The following is a 17,552-nucleotide window of genomic DNA, read 5'->3' as shown; positions in this document are numbered from 1 at the left end:
GTTTTTTTTTTTTTTTTTTTGGCTCAATCAATCAATGTGATATTCTAAGATACTATGAGATACAATGAAAAGTATTCTGAACATATCGATTCTGCGAGTAAAACAGAACAGAAGAGCAAAAACAGTGTGTAGGGTTTAATAATAACATATTAAACGTGGGGCTCCTCAACCTAAGTGGCCAATAAACGAAGCAATCAATCTCGTATTGAAGCAAACCCTAAATTGGAGGGGGAGGCAGAGGAGGAAGGTTGAGGATAACACAATCATGCTTTTGGTGAAAAGAAGAATGTCGAACGTAGCCGGTGTCGGAGAACTGCGGATTAGGGTTCGTTGTTCGATCCCCCTCCCTCCCTCTCTTTTCTGTGTACTGATGAATTTGTTGTGATTTGTCGATGTCAGATACGAAGAGGAGTTCGCTTGTTGATGACGGAAACGACGTCATCATCTTTATCACCATCTCCATATATGCTACTCCCACTTGATGGTATCAGAGAGGCTCCCGCCCGTCCCCGCGCTACCAGAGGAGACAAAATAGCCAACATCAACTTGTACGACCCAGTGAATCAGAAACGAGTGACGATAGCAGACCAGAGGATCCCTGAAAGCATCTACCTTTCACGCAACATCGGATCTTCTCGTGGCTGGATGATCAGAATGAGCAACGATGATCTAACCGTACATCTCACCAACATGTTCAACCCCTCAGCTCCCAGATCCACTCACAAAGTCATATCCCTCCCGAGGCTTGTTACTCCTGACATTTCAGAATCCATGGCGACTGCTCAGGTTTGTAACGTCTCTCTCTCCTCTTCCCCTGAAAACCTTGACGAAGAATGTATCGTGGCCGTCAATTTCAAGGGAAACAGTGTCTCCTGCTGTAGAATCGGTGACTCCCAATGGCGCCACGCGCTGTCTATTTCCGACCGATCCACGTGCTCATTCGTTTTCTACTCCAATAAAGATTCCACCTTTTATCTCACGCCTCCCACTGATACATTCTTCCGCAAGGACGGTAGGGAAATGGCCGAACCTAGCTTCCCCTTCCTAACTTATTTCCGTCAACGCAGACCCTTAAAGCATCCAAAGATGGGAGAGTATGAATTCGAGCTTCTGAGAAGGTGCACTCGGACCAAACACTTGGTGGAGTCACCCTCTGGCGATGTATTCATCATTGTCTATTATGCTTTGCTAACCTGTAAGGGGAAACCCGTGTTCCCTTGGGAGACGCGAGACTTGGACTTGGATCGTCTGGAGGTGAAAACCGGGACAAGGTGGTTTATGTTGTATATGCATGATCCAACCACAGAGGAGGAGACTTATGTCCAAGACAACATTGGAGATCTCTGCATTTTCATAGGAAAGAACGAGCCTTTCTGTGTCCCTGCAAGCATGTGTCCCGGACTTAAGCCCAACTCCATCTACTTCATTGAATGGAATCAGCTTTTTCTCTACGACATTGCCGACCAGACCTTCTCAAGACTCCCTCATGACGGTCGGATTTCGAATTCCTGGATACAGCCCATCGTGATGCACAAATAATAAAACACTGGCGGGTTATATGTGTGACACAATTCTATCTAGCTAGCTCCATGTGCTTAATTAGAATTGTGTGCTTGTTGTTTCTTTCATCATTAAAAATCTATCTAGTGCAATTTGTGTTATGTTCTATCTAAGTTCAGATGGTGTCTGAATACTCTTTCTGCCTCATTAGGCTCTCAGTCTTGCTCTTATTTCAAAGAATTGTCATTAATAGCCGCATGTCTTAATTAAACAATAACAAAACTAAACTAAAATCAATCTCTACAAAAAAAAATCAAGACAATATGCAAAGACAGAAAAAAAATATCACCTTTAACCAAAATAAATTCAAGCTAAGAGCCAAAAGTTCTTGTGACGTTTGGTTGTGATCAAGTAACCACCAAGCTTACGGTTCTTTGGTTTAACCGCAATGGTCATACATGAAGCCTTCTCTAGGCAATACTTGAGAACTCCTGCTTGGCCTCGCCGTTTCTTCCATCCCCATCTCTTCAACAATCTCCAAACCGGCGGTTTCTTCTCTTCTCCGACCACTAAGAGACTCACTTGTTGTTCTTTAGCTTCTTCCACTATCTTCTCTCCTTTCTCCTTCTCTTTACCTTCTAGCCTTCTTATCTCAACTTCCATCTGTTTATTATATAGACATGATAAATTCTATCACATTTTAGCAGTTTTGAAACGCAACAAAACGCTTTTTGTTAGGATATGGACTCACCCCGGGTCGTTTTGTTTGGCAGAGTTTCTTTAAAGTGTGGACGAGTTCATCAGTCTTTACTTCCTGTTTCCGGTTCTTCCTTTTGCCTATAGCAAATTGAAATCCTTAGAATTTCAATCTCAAAAAAGTCAAGCCAAAATTGCTAATTGAGATGTAAAATTAGAGAAATGACCTTTTTTAAAAGGTTTGGAGAAATATAAGAGAAAGAGATAGTCTTGTGATTGTAATGTATGCTTCAAAGCCCATTCAAGAGCTCCAGTTGATGCAATCACTTTATCCACCACCACCATCACTCTATTCCCGGCCTCAGTGATCTCCGCCTCTGCCTCTGCCGTTTCTACCGCTGCTTCCGTCTCTTCGCCTTCACTTTCGCCACCCCTCTCAACACTCTTCCCATCATCTTGTTCCTCTGCTTCCCCTGCTTCTCCTTCTTCCTCTTCTTCAAACTCTTCATACTCGCTGCTGCTACCCTCATCGTTTTCCTCTTCTCCGATGCCCTTGTCTCCTCCGAGAAACTCGATTCTCTGATCTCTTTCTATGGAACTAGACTCTGGTTTAAACCTGATGGTTGAAGAACGGATCCGGACATGTCTTAGGCTCAACTTGACTGATTTCTTGAGCGATCTTGCCATGTTCTCCTATGAATCTTGATTCTAACAACCATACTTGTGATCTTTATCATTGTTATTGTCCGTATATACACATACGTGCAAAGAGAATTAAAGAAAAAGTAATCACAAAAGAAGTTCCTAGGACGTGCGTACCATGAGAATATATATATTAGTCCGAAATTTTATAGACAGTCGCACATATTTTTGTTGTAACGAATTTTTTTATTAAATTTGAAGATCTTTATTAATGCAGCACACGTTAATTTGCATCTCAATTCTTATAACCTCTGGTTAAATAAACCGAACTTTTTCATCTTATTCTCTGAACCGGAGGAGGAGTTGCGTAATGAAACGAAGGAGTTAGTGAAGGCATGTGGAGCTGGTGCTTATACAAAAGCTTTGAAAGCCAATACGTTTGTGTAAGACCAAAAGGATGTGGAGTAATACGTACAAGACACTCCTTTTGGTTTGTCATCATCATGTTTTCTCTGTATCTGCAGTCTTCAATGTTTCCAAGTAAGAATTGGCAATCCGGTTCATGTTTTTGTTACCTCTGACGTAAGTCTTATCCTTTCTCAAGTGACTAATGATGCTTTGGTTAATGTTTCTCTTTGTAAAACCTCTAAATTCATCTTTAATGATATTTACATCTTTAGCAAAAAAACAAAAATAGTAGTATCCATAAATAAAGAGAGTAACAGAGTATTTTTAGCGCCATTAACAAGGTCAAATTAGGGTTTCCCAACATATGGTCAAAACCTGGTTTCAAGCCCAAATTAAAGTACTTTTAATGGAAGTCTTAAATCACGTTCAATTTCCCAATCAATCATCATCGAACTTTGTAAGAGACGGATGTGATTAATCTCCAGTTTCCTTAAAAACGGCTAATTTGCAACTTGATCATATATACTCCAACACACACCCCATTACTAAAAGATTTGCAACTTGATCATAAAGTAATAAAAGATTTGTTGTTTTTGACTTTTTGTTCATATGAAAAAGAAGATTATATTAACACACATTAATCTGCAGGTTAACACAAAAACATATACACATTTGCGTAAACGGAAAAAAAAAGTTATCACAAATGAAAAACACACGTTAAGTTACTAATTCTCGACTAATGGCTATTGCTCCTTCCGTACACTAAAATGAGGCACCTTGGTTGGTGAAGAGAAAATGAGAAAAAACATATATAGTAGTATTAAAAATTGGTTATAATTAGAACACGTGATCTTCTATTATTGTCTCTAGTTGTGGTTTCTTTGATTTGGAAACAGACATCCGATGAATAAACTCCGCCGCCGAGAACTCTTCTATGTCTTCAAGATTCAGCTTCGGTCGTCCGATCAGCCTTACGTCATGATGATGATCACCTTCCTCTTGATCCGGAGACACTCTCCTATTGTCAACGCTTTTGGCACGTTTCTTGCCAGCGAGGTAGAGCCGAGTCATGTCGGATGAGTTGGCTGCGGAAGTGACACGTGTCATCGGGAAAGCGACGTACACATGGCAGCCACTTAGGTCAAGGTCATCGTCGGCGGCGAGTGGTATGAATTTCCCGCCGATTCTCAAGGATTTGGCGTCGACTAGGAAATAGCTTGGCATCTCCATCATGATCTCCGCTACTTTTGTTGGCGCGTGGATATCACGCACTCCGCCGTCCGGGAGAATCACTTTAGCCGACGACGATGATACTGAAGATGACGACTGAGACGACGGTGTCGTTTCGTATAGAACGCATGAAGCGTAGTTCCCCATATTGTTGAGTGTTAAAACTGTTAATCACTATACTATCGAGAGATCGAAAGATGAGATAAACCTGATTTTGAGAAGATCGAAGAAGAGACAAACGGAACTACTATATATATAAATTACAAGGTTAAAGATTTAATGATTAGAATAACAAATATAAGTTTCTATAAAATATGGTGAAGATGGACAGCGTTGCAACAATATAGGGAGGTTGACATTAAGAAGAGATAGTTGAATCCGCGTCTTTAACACTTTGTGTATATATGGGCATTGTTTCTCATTTTACTCCACGTTAAAAGGTAATGATTAGAAAGAGACAATTAAATCTTATCAGTTCACGTAATTAGTTTCTTTGTTTACTGCATATTTTATGATAAAAAAAAAACTTGATATGTGGAATTTTCTATTTTGGTGGGGAGATATACCCTCAAAAATATGATGTTTTAATATTTTCTGAAACTTTCTAAATGTTTTTCTCTTTGTTTATACAGAGTGTTCTACTTTCACTAGTAAAAACTTGTCATATAGTTACTAATAATTTTGTAGTTATCTCATGATTTTTGTAGCAAAAAAAATTAGTTACAAATTTGCGACAAAAAATGTTAGTAACTATTTGGTAGTAGCAAAGTTTTTCATCGTGACTAAGTGTCGCAAAGTGCTACAAATTAGAGACTACACAATTTGTAGGAAAATGCTAAAAAAAAATTTAAAAAAATATAATTAGAAAAAGAAATTAATAATAGGTTTTATTTGTTTCTTAAATTCATTATATTATATGTAGAATAAATATATATCTATACAACTATTGGAACGGAGAACAAAACGATGGCGGCGGCCGAGATGTATTGGTGGTGAACTGGCGGAAGCTTCAAAACGTAGTGGCGGTGGTAAAAGGTGCGAGCATCTTCGGTGGTCCTTCACTTCCACCACCATCTCCGACGCCATGACACAAGGGTCTTCAGATCCACCACCTCCGATGTCATTGTTGACACTAGGGTCTTCAGATCCACCACCTCCGACATCGCTGTTGACATTGATTCTTCAGATCTGTCGATGAAACCTAAAATACAAATCAAAGAAATAATTAAAACACATTAAGAAGGAGAGAGAGAGAAGGTGACAAACCAAAACAACAGCTCCAGACATATTCTGTGTTTCTAAGCCTGGAATCACTTAGAAGAATCTGTTGAATCGACAATGGAAAGAGAGAAGATGAGAAAAAGAAAAATTGATTTTCTCAAAAGTGAAGGAAAGACACGATGACCACAAGAAGAGAAAGAAAACAAGAGATGATTTCTGTTCCTTAGATTAAACTGAATCAATGGTGGATGATAAACCAAAGGACAATCCTTGCCATTTTTTATTAGCCAATAAGAAAATTCTTTTTTTTTGTTATAAAATTTTGGTAATTTACTCTCATTTAATGTTATAATTTTGATATTGAGGGTTTAGGATCTAAAAAATATTAGATTTGATTTTAAGTAAGACTTATAAGGCAAATATTTTACACTTATATTTTCATTATTTTAATTAATAGCAGATTGTTACACTTATATTTTCATTATTTTACTTTTTTTTTTCATTACCTATAACATGTTTTGTCACAAACTATGTCACAAATTTCATACAGATTTAAATTGACACTTTCAGTAACTAAATACCCACATTTAGTGACATTTTAGCTACAATTTTTTTTCCCAACTTATTAGTCACTAAGTAGTAACAATCTGTAGTAATAGTTTCCTACAACTATTCTCGTAACAAAATTCCGTAACTATATGAACGTTTTTTACTAGTGTTTTAAACATATAAATAAAAAAGTAGATGATAGAAAGTGCATAAAGTCAATAACTTAAATTTATTAAAATTAGAAGAAAACTATTTTAATGCGCTAGAGTCAACGAAGCTACCATTTTATACAACGCGGCTCAAAGTGTGGAAGCAAAGGACGCAAAACTTATTGTATTGCTTTATTACTTCCAGTTCCAGTTGTTAATTAACCTCATCTCATCACACGATATGATGGTAATATGAACATACACACGCGTGGGATCAACGCTCGATCACTTCTTGATCATTTTGTGCTTTCGGTTTAAATCTACTAACATTAAGAAAACTTTTGACTTTAATGACGCGACGGTTCCGTTAACACCGTTATAAACTTATAATGATTATGCTAATGTTGCTTCAACGCAGTATCATCTCTATATATATGTAGACAATCGTAATCTTAAATTGGAAGACAATTAATCGTGTAGGTTTAAAAACACATTTACAAATTTATATACATTCGATATGCTTTAGTTTTCTGTAAATAACTTGTCACCTGTAAAGCTTTCGCTTCAACAATTAAAGCAAGCTAGTCCAAACAAATCAAACGAATGAAACACTAGAATCTTAACTAACAGATCTTTCATATCTTTTTAGTTTTTAGTGTAACTAAAAGATCTAATTCCTCTATATTTCTAAGATTTTTAATTATTTTTCTCTGTTATATATACAAAACCCTAATAGAACCTTTCAAGACTTAACCAGTCAAAGCATCAAAAACCACTAAATATCAATCACTCATATATGTTAATTAGTAATTAGCATTTGCTTCTTCTTCTTCTTCATCATGATGAGATCACCAATTACTCTCATCCTCGTTCTAAGTCTCTTCTCATCTTCTCTTATGCCTCAAACCACAACGGCATCGTCCTTGTTCCCGTTTCCATTCCCGCTTCCACTTCCATTCTCACTTCCTTCCATCTTCGGCGGAAGTATTGCCGGTAGCGGTAATAGTAGTGATGACGAGTTAGCTAGGAGGTGTTTTCCAGACCTAGGAGACGGAGAAGCCTGCCTGGCCGAAATCTTCGGGTCATTCTTTAACCGTCAAATCATGATAGGACCAGAATGTTGCAAGGCGATCCTTGAAATCGACCATGACTGTACACAAGCCATTTTTAAACCATTCAGCAGTTCTTACTTTAGTAGTTCCGTCAATCAGTATTGCACTAATAATTAATCGAAATTTGTTTTATTAGGTCTATTTTAGCTGTGCTTGTTTAACCTTTATGTTGTTTCTTTGTTCTATATTATTATGTTTTTTTTTGTCAGGAACTTAATTCATCTCTAAAGTTTAAATGAAAATTTTGATTGTCGCCATCGGTGGTATTGTTATCATTATTTTAATTTCATAATGATTTATTTTCATCTCTTTTAAGATGGTTTACAATGACTTAGACGTGTTTTACAAAGATTAAATCAAGAAGGGTTTACAATTTCATTTTAGGGCGTTACGTTGTTAGTATATATATTTTAGAGCTTTGTTATTGTGTCTTTTCTAGTTTACTTATTTAATTACGCCGATTAGACTTTGTTTACTTTTTTTTTTTGATCAAAAGACTTTGTTTAGTTAAAGATTAAACTAGTAGTTTTTTTTCTTTTCTTTTTTCTTTCCAAGCTATCATTTTTTTTTTAAATTGTACTGTACTTCTTTCTACACATGAAATTAAGAGAATAAAGTTGGTTTTGATATGTTGGTATCTCTATTCCATTAATTAGTGAATAAATAAATAAAAGGCTAAAAAAAAAAAAGAAGGAAAGTTGAAGAATAAAATTCGCCTTTGCGAAAAGTTGCCAAAGAATATTATTTTCTTTGAGAGCAAGTGAAGTAATTAAAGAGAATTCACTAATACACTACGTCGTATCGTATGCATACATATCTTGAATCTTCTGGCCTTCATATCAGCGCACGATTTAAGATTCGGATTAAAAAAATTTAGTTACAATAGTTCTATTTATTTAAGGAAAAAAAAATCAACTTACTCGCTCACATTACTGAAAATCAAAATTTTCAATATTAAATATCTTTATACAACATTGGACACCAATGTATAGTTTCTAGAAGAAACACTATGTATTATATGACGTGAATGATATGTTATGCGAAGAGAAAAAAAAAAGTAAAATGTACTGAAAAAATGAAAATGATGTTTTTATCACTTTGAATATCACTGTTTTATTTTTATTTTAAAGAGTCATAATGAGTCATTAACAAAAGAATCAAGAGAGAGAGAGACCTAGTAGCTTCAAGAATCTCCCCCATCACAATTCAAACACAAGTCTAAAAAGAAAAATACAATCATTAAAATATCTCGAATTCTATGTGCGCCAATATTCTCCAAAAGTCCAAACCATCAAACCGGACCGGTTATATATACATTAGACTACCGTAAACAATTTCCACATAGAAATCATCGATAGAGAGAGAGAGAGATGGGAAAGGTACGTACGGTGGGAGTGGGAATGGACTATTCTCCAACGAGCAAATTAGCTCTCCGTTGGACAGCTGAGAATCTTCTTGAAGACGGCGACACCGTCATCTTGATCCACGTCCAACCACAAAACGCCGATCATACCCGCAAAATCCTCTTCGAGGACACCGGTTCACGTATTTACTATACATGATCTCTTAAATTTTGTTTCATATTATTATGATAAGAAATTTGCATGTTGATCTTTTAAATTTACAAAAAAAATGATTATTGCAGCGCTGGTTCCTCTGGAGGAATTTAGAGAGGTTAATTTCTCTAAACAGTATGGACTTGCTTACGATCCTGAGGTTCTTGATGTTCTTGATACTCTCTCCAGGGCTAAAAAGGTAAAATTAGTATTTTAATATCATACTTCTTTCATATAATGATGTTAAAATGTTAAATCATTTTATTTTGAACTCAAAATTACAAATTAAAGGTGAAGGTAGTTGCTAAGGTGTATTGGGGAGATCCAAGGGAGAAACTTTGTGATGCCGTCGAAAATTTAAAACTCGATTCCATTGTTCTTGGCAGTCGAGGTTTGGGTCCTCTCAAAAGGTAAGTTTATCACTCTTTAACTATTGTAGTCTAGTTTCATTACATTTTGGTTAAAAATACCTAAGTTGAGCACCTCTATATTTATCGATACGCGTCTATAGTTTTAATTAGTACTACTAACTACATATTTTATATGTTTTCGTATTTTGTAGGATGTTGCTGGGTAGTGTGAGCAATCATGTAGTGACAAATGCAACATGTCCAGTCACAGTTGTTAAGGGCTAATTAAAGCCTCTCTTGTCCTTTAATTCGACCAAGTTAATGCACGTGTGGCACTCATGCATTGTTTAGATATTTTGCAAATCTGTGAAACTGATTAGTGTGTGTAATCAATAAATGAAATTTACTACTTTTATTATTAATACTAGCGTTTTGTATCAGAACGAAGGAATGATCAAATGAAAAAAACACATCAATTAGCTATTTATAAGAAACTTCGAGTTAGAATTTAGAACATTAAATCATGATTCAATAAACATTAATAAATTGGCTCTGTTTATAAAGTTTAAATTCCAATGTTAGAAAGTTCGAGTTAATTCCAATAAGTAGAAAGTTGGAAGTCTACAGATCTACGTATCTGTAAAGAATAACTTTCCAAAATGCAATTTTGGTTTTAGATGGATAACAATCGATCAAGACTAATCCGTTAGTTAAAAGATAATATCAGTAGGTACGATCATGACCTAGTTGGACTTTATCAAAGTGGGCTTATAAACATAGCCGAGATGGGTAGCCTCAGGTCATTGTGTTGGATCATGATCTGATCGGATAAATTTGGTTTTTCTGAAAACTTTTATTTTTGGACTGAAATCTTTATAAAACTATGCTTTTCGATCCAGTTGTTGACAATCTCGTGTAAACTAAAGGAGAAAGAAGATCGAATCTTGAATGAGACCGTTGGAAATTAAATTTTCATTCTTCGGTTAGTGACTGATTTGGAAATTTGTGCATTCATGAAGAAAATATGGGCAAAGCAAAGAAAGTGAACAATGGAGATTAGGTTTTGGGTGGAAGAACAATTGTCATAACTGATTAAAATTAATCAGATGGTTTTGGTGAATCCAATTCGAAATTATAGTTGTTGGTTTCTATGTGTCGAGTTTAAATTTTGGTAAAAACAAATTATGATTATGTTGGCTATTCTAGATCCCTAGATATGTATTTTGATGTTACGTAAGATTATTTACGATATTATTTGCGTTGATGTAATATGGACTGGGTTAAAGTTTGCTTAAACTTGAACGGCCAGCCAAATCATTTTTTTGTCCATGGTCACTGTGTTAAATTATGAATTAGTTTGATTTGATCAATTACACATTACTTGTGTTCAATAGTTAAGATAGTCAATTAGCATAGCGTTCAATCATGGATTAAACTGGTTTTTTTCAACCAAACACTAACTAGAAAAAAATTCCAAGATTAGTAATCCAAACCGGAGGAGAAAAATTTACAAAGGAAATTGCAGAAATTAAAGAACGAGACGACCAAACGAGATAATCCACCTTCAAATTTGCCGTGCAAGGAATCTTGGACAAGGAGAAGAGTAGAAAACCGGTCCGTAGCATAAGAAAGTCGTCTATAATATTAGAAAAAGCCGGCCAGTCCTCAGGAGCTTGATTCATCACTATTAGTTTTGCGCAGTCCGTCTCGAAATGCTGGCAAACCACACCATTTGCAAGGAGACACTCCATAGCCCAAAGTAAAGCCTCCACACCATTGGCAAGGAGATTAAACTGGTTTTTTCGGCCGGTAATATGTAATTTTGAGATAAAACCATATATATATAATTCATGCTTTTTGATCTATACTAGATTGATCCGGTCCAGCTTGAACTGGGTTCTTGACTTAGTTGTATCACTAATTAGTAGTGTCATCCTAGAATTTTTGGAGGTCTAAAACTAAATTAAAAGTGACATAATTTATATAGACCTCCAAAAATTAATATCATAAACGACAAAAAAGAATATTCGGGCAAATAATTTTAATGATATTAAATCAAAAAAAATTATAAAGTCAATATGCAGAACATTTGAAAACAATTTATTACATAAGTAGAGATATAAATCTGACATTGCAGTGAGAAAATACATAATAGAGAAGTAAATCTGACGTTGCTTTCCGAGGATAAGTCTTACAAATAATAAATTTTATTATAAAAAATAATATAGAAAGACCGAATATAAAATATTTCTTTCCTCATGCAATACGCGTCTTCATAATGTTTCATTGGATTTTCTCAAAATTTATTTCTTAGTATTTGCAAGTTGTTGAATTGGGTACATTGTTTAGAAAAAATATATTTTACAATAGATTCATATTTCTATTCTGCATGAAGTTGATGATATCTTTCCATCCTCCTAATTTATAAAATAATTTACATATTAAAATAGGATTAAAACCAATTGATTAATATTTTAAACAGTAATTCTTCATTTATTTTATTTTTAACTAAAAAATTAACTTTATTTTATTTTTAACAAAAAATTTTAAACACAATATTTTGTATAAAATAAAATATGTCTACATGCTTTTTTCTCTGTAAAAATTTCAAATATGACAGAAAAAAATTAAAAATTTTAGTTGACAGTTGACACTAGAGATTAACACTTTGCATTTTCATATTATATATAAATTTATGGATAATAAATAGTGTGGTTATAATTAGGTGATCTATAGGCCCTGCAGATTAAAAAATTAATAAAAAAAATAATAATTAAATTATACAATTATTATATACAAGTTTTAAAGTGTAATATTAAATCTTACAATACATATATTTAATTTTAATAAAAAAGAAATTTCACAATTGTAAACTAAATAGAGAGAAAAATGTATGTGTGATTGGTTTGAGTTCACCCCCAAAAATAATTCGACCAATAATATATAGAAAGCAAATCTTACCCCAATACATTGTATACAAATTATATGATTTATATCTCTAATACATACTGGAATTAAATATTATCTTTGAACATATAATTAAATCTAGACCTTTTAATATATAATTCTACCCATTCCAATGGTAATATCTATCTTTTCCCCTTCTTCCCATTTATGATATAATGTACTTTTTTATAGTTCCCCTATAAATACTGATTAACTTGTGCATTGAGAAAAATAAAAATTGTTCGTAAACACAAATATTTTTTTTTTTGAGAAGAAGAAAATGGAGAATGATGGTAGTGGGAGCTCATGCAATGAACAATATGCTTCGGAAGACTCCAATCAAAGCGGGAAGAGGACCGGTCATCGCCATACCCCTCAACAGATCCAAGGACTTGAAGCGTAAAACCTTTATTATTTATTTATACATTTTCGATAAAAAACTTATGATATTTTTTAATATTACAATCATTAATTTTGATTTCTTGAAATTGTATCAAGTTTTTTTATGGAATGTCCTCATCCAGACGAAGCACAGCGACAACAGTTGTGTGAAGAGTTGAAACTTAGGCTTGACCAAGTCAAGTTTTGGTTTCAAAACAAAAGGACTCAATGCAAAGTATTCATCTTGAAAAATCCTTTTTAAAATACTCTTCAATAATTTCTTAATATATTTTAACCCATTGATATTTAATAATAAATAATCTATTTTTTCATATGCTATAGGCCCAAGAGGAAAGAGCCGAAAACTTATCACTTCATAGAGAAAACGAAATTCTCAAAAGTGAGAACGAAGCTATATTCGGGGCATTAAGTAGTGTATTGTGTCCAGATTGTGGAGGTCCTCCTTTTGGCCGAGAGAAACGCGCAGTCAATTTCCAAAAGCTGCTTTTGGAAAACGTTCGTCTGAAAGAGCAGGTATTCATATAATATATATATATATATTTTGGATGTTTTATTAATTTGACTAATCATCATATTTTTCATTTAAATTTACAAATAAAATTATATTAATCTTTTTTTTCAAAGCGCTATTTAGAAAACATAATAAAAAATTATATATATTGCTTGTGAATCTATATACATTTACACATACGCCACTATATAATTATTCATCATATTTTTTCATTTAAATTTACAAACAAAACTGTACTAATCTTTTTTTTCAAAACGCTATTTGGAAAACATAATAAAAATATTTGGAAAACATAATAAAAATTATATATATTGCTTGTGAATCTATATACATGTACACATACGCCACTATATAATTATTTACTTTAATGTGAAGCGTGACAAAATCTCCCATTTCCTATCCAACATGTCCAAACGACCGACCGTGGGGGACTCATTTGCTTCTGTTCCTACCCAACACATCTCCTCTTACGGAATCAACCCAAGCAATATGTTCGACCCGTTTAGCTCATTCGGACCACCAACTTCTCAACCCATCCAACCACAACCAATATCCCAAATGGATGTAAGCTTGTTGTCTGAAACCGCGGCAAGTGCGGTTGAAGAGCTCAAGCGGCTGTTTTTTAGTGAGGAACAATTTTGGGTTAAGTCGTCTATCGATGGCACAGATTTGATTGATTCAGAGAACTATGAAAAGTTCTCGAACGCTGTCAAAAAGTTCAGGAGCACGAGTGCCCATGTCGAGTCTTCCAAAGATGTCACGGTGGTTCCAATAGAAGCTACTAACTTGATTGAAATGTTCTTAGATGCGGTATGTATTCGATTTGTCGTCTCTAGGAAAAAATATTACGTTTTGACTTTAAGACACGTTGGTTTGTCCTAAATTAAGGGTTGGATGGAACTAATGATGATGAATAAGTTAAATATAAAAATGTTACTTGTTTATTGTAGGAGAAATGGAAAGAGCTTTTTCCAACGATGGTGAACAAGGCCAAGACGCTATATGTGCTCGGGTCGGAGCTTCCCATTAGAGAAAACTGCAATATTTTGCGAGTGGTGAGAATTATTTTTATATTGGAACCATTATTTACGTAACCAACTTACAGTTTTCATTACCGTTCAATCAAAATTAGGGATTATTTTGTTTAAAGACGCACAATCCTGCACGTAGAAATCTAATATGGGCAAAACATTTTGTATGATAACATGTATACTCATCATTTGATGTTTCAAACGTGAATGAAATTTGATAGATGTGGGAGCAACTACACATTCTGTCGCCGCTAGTGCCACCAAGGGAGTTCATGATCGTGAGGTGCTGGCAAGAGATCAGTAAAGGGCTCTGGATTATTGCTGACGTGTCACATAACGTTGACTTTGACTTTTTCAATGCTTCATGTTACAAACGTCCTTCTGGTTGTCTCATCCAGTCCTTGCCCAATGCTCAGTCGAAGGTATATCTCTCTGATCTCCATGGTCTCTTGGTCGAACTCATAAATGACATTTTATATATTGCATTTGACTGATGCTATCAAATATTACAGGTAATGTGGATTGAGCATGTGGAAGTGGCCCATAAACTGGATGCACACAAAATCTATAGAGAGCTTTTAAGCGGCGGGTCAGGCTACGGAGCTAAGCGTTGGATTGCTACACTTGAGAGAATGTGTGAGAGGATGGCTCTCACCTCCTACCTAACCCTTCCTGCAAGTGACTGGAGCGAAGGTACGTATCATCTTTACCACGAACTAAAATAATGACTTCAAATTGTGAAAGTTAATTAAAATATGTTATCTTTTTTATCACTTGATTTGAGTGGTATGATTGTATCATTTTGATTATAATCGAATTTACCAACATGTTCTTAAAAAAAAAACTTTAGTCAACATTTTCTTCCATTTCTATAAAAGAAATTTTTTAAAAATTTTGCAAGTCAAAATTTGAATGACAAAAACACGGAAGTTTTTAATCTTCAAATGGATGAATATACTAACTCATAAAAGCATATAAAAAAATATTTTTTTCCATGTATACCTAAATTTATTTCCCAAATTGAGTTTTCTAATTTTTAATTTTAGAAACAAATTTTTTTTGCGATATTATTTATTATTTTTATAAAAGTATGACATATTTATAAATATTGTCACAAATTTTTATTTTATTTTATTTGCTTCATCTAATCTTGATTTTAATTTTTGAAGTTTGAAATTTTTTGTAAAAAAAATTGGATTATGGAAGGTCATAGGTCATATATAATAAATACATATCAGTGCCACCAGCTAAAAAATGTTAAGCGCTGGTCGGATAATTTTATATTACGTATCTCTAGGTTCAGACCGAAAGACATGCAACTTTACGTTATTACATTAGTTATTGTTTATTTACGTATAGTTTCTACAATAATGTGGCGTCTGATCAAGTTATTAATATTTTGGCAGTCATAAGGACAGGAGAAGAAAGGAGGAGAGTACTGAAATTAGGTGAGAGAATGATAATGAATTTCAACGAAATGTTGACCATGTCCGGAAAAGTTGACTTTCCGCAGCAGTCGAAATGTGGAGTGAGAGTCTCGATGCGGATGAACCTCGAGGCCGGTCAACCACCCGGTTTAATTGTTAGTGCTGCTTCGTCTCTAAGAATCCCTCTCCCTCCTGTGCAAGTCTTCGACATCCTCCGGAAACTCGACACTCGTCAGCAGGTTCCTTTCTTTTCTCTATCTCTTTCTTAATCTGTACGTATGATCATCATATTTTGTGAGCTTTGATACGTGAAACTAGTACTAGTTAATCAGTCCAGATTTTGATTAGGGATTTTGGTTTACTAAATTGCATGTCTCTTACTGTTGCATGTCTTAAAGAACGTACTAACACACACATAAAAAAACGTTTAATTACGTGTAACAGTGGGATGTTCTTGCCTATGGGACCGTAGTCACTGAGATCGCGCGCATTGCCACCGGATCAAGTGAAACCAACTGCTTAAGCATCCTCCGGGTACATGTATATATCTCTTCTGAACGACTTTTTATATAATTAAGCGTTTATTGGCATATTATATTACTCTAATAATCTTTAATCGTCGTGCGTGTGTATATAATCTACATTTCAGCCAACGCAAGAAGAGAATAATAATGGCAAGATGATAGCACAAGAGTCAGACAAGGACGACATGTTAATGCTGCAAGATTGCTACATGGACGCCTTAGGAGGCATGCTGGTGTACGCTCCTATGGACATGGCTACAATGGATACCACTCTCTCCGGCGCGGACGTCAAAATTTCCGATATTCCAATCCTTCCTTCTGGTTTCATCATCTCAAGCGACGGCCGACGATCGACTGTGGAGGACGGCGGAACCTTACTCACGCTGGCCTTCCAGATCCTTGTCTCTGGCAGGACCAGTAGGTCGAGAGAGGTGAATGAGAGGTCGGTGGATACAGTGAGTGCTTTGATCAGCTCAACTGTTCAAAGGATCAAAGGTTTGCTCAACTGTCCTGATCAGTTTTGAGTGAGAGAATATGCTGTGTGGAAGATTCTCTTCTGTTTTCATTCTTGTTTTGTTTAAGTCCATTCTTTTTGGGGGGTTTTATGACTTTTGGTATAATTATTAATTTTTTTTTGTCGACAATCATATTTCATTAAAACCCTAAACTGGGTAAAGATACAGTAGTGAAACATAAGCCCAACAACATAAAAGCCCATTAGTGGTCCAACAAACATAAATTACAAAGATAATCATTTGGCCAAAAATGGACACGTGTAGTCACACGTGTGTCACGCAAGTTGGGAGGTGGAAGACGCATTGAACTCATCCCCGACTCGGTCTTGACTCGTCTTGGACTCGTCACCGCCATCACCACCATGGCTGACCTTTGATCGAATCCAGAATGGATTCTCTGAAATCAGCTACTCTTCAGAATCACCACCTTAAATCCTTTTGCAGATTTCTCCGGACATGAATAAAGAGAGATCCAAAAACCAACAAGGTTGAATCGTCCGAACTGATGACACAGCAAGAGGCTTTAGACCCAGCAGCAAAACACGCTCTTCTGAATCTGTCTTCACCAGCCATCAAGTTTCCAATCATCCTGATTCACAAACAAAAAAAAGACCTTCATCCTAAGCCGATTATGGCACCATAGGGTATGAAGGATTTATTCTTTCTTGCAAGGAAATCGAGCAGTTGATGATCTTTTGAACCTCTGATCTTCATTCTCGGTGTTTGTCTCTAATTATTTTAAGGACATGATTTAAGATATTTTTGGTCAGTATTATTACAGAC

General features: G+C 35.1%; 5 protein-coding genes across 5 annotated transcripts; 3 read left to right on the top strand and 2 right to left on the bottom strand.

Moving 5' to 3' along the window:
- Nucleotides 1,867-2,966, bottom strand: LOC104744420 (stress response protein NST1-like). Its single transcript, XM_010465477.1, has 3 exons — nt 2,424-2,966; nt 2,252-2,337; nt 1,867-2,163 (listed from the first exon to the last, which is right to left on the bottom strand). The coding sequence occupies exons 1-3, from the start codon at nt 2,881-2,883 to the stop codon at nt 1,867-1,869; spliced, it is 843 nt and encodes a 280-aa protein (XP_010463779.1). The 5' UTR covers nt 2,884-2,966.
- LOC104744418 lies at nt 4,043-4,822 on the bottom strand. Its single transcript, XM_010465476.1, has one exon. It carries the CDS (start codon nt 4,621-4,623, stop codon nt 4,084-4,086), a length of 540 nt encoding a protein of 179 aa, XP_010463778.1. The 5' UTR covers nt 4,624-4,822; the 3' UTR covers nt 4,043-4,083.
- Nucleotides 7,166-7,624, top strand: LOC104747977. The gene has a single exon (XM_010469680.1). It carries the CDS (start codon nt 7,235-7,237, stop codon nt 7,622-7,624), a length of 390 nt encoding a protein of 129 aa, XP_010467982.1. The 5' UTR covers nt 7,166-7,234.
- On the top strand, nt 8,850-9,837 carry LOC104744417 (universal stress protein PHOS32). Its single transcript, XM_010465475.2, has 4 exons — nt 8,850-9,052; nt 9,153-9,262; nt 9,355-9,473; nt 9,626-9,837. The coding sequence occupies exons 1-4, from the start codon at nt 8,878-8,880 to the stop codon at nt 9,696-9,698; spliced, it is 477 nt and encodes a 158-aa protein (XP_010463777.1). The 5' UTR covers nt 8,850-8,877; the 3' UTR covers nt 9,699-9,837.
- Nucleotides 12,633-17,278, top strand: LOC104744416 (homeobox-leucine zipper protein HDG8-like). The gene is made up of 10 exons (XM_010465474.2): nt 12,633-12,758; nt 12,858-12,975; nt 13,083-13,274; nt 13,648-14,082; nt 14,223-14,327; nt 14,525-14,725; nt 14,816-14,996; nt 15,710-15,969; nt 16,175-16,270; nt 16,380-17,278. The coding sequence occupies exons 1-10, from the start codon at nt 12,640-12,642 to the stop codon at nt 16,776-16,778; spliced, it is 2,106 nt and encodes a 701-aa protein (XP_010463776.1). The 5' UTR covers nt 12,633-12,639; the 3' UTR covers nt 16,779-17,278.

This window comes from Camelina sativa, chromosome 15, assembly GCF_000633955.1.
Source record: "Camelina sativa cultivar DH55 chromosome 15, Cs, whole genome shotgun sequence".
NCBI classification, from domain to species: Eukaryota; Viridiplantae; Streptophyta; class Magnoliopsida; order Brassicales; family Brassicaceae; genus Camelina; species Camelina sativa.
Note: the sequence above shows the minus strand (reverse complement) of the source record. Positions and strands in the feature narration are given on the sequence as shown.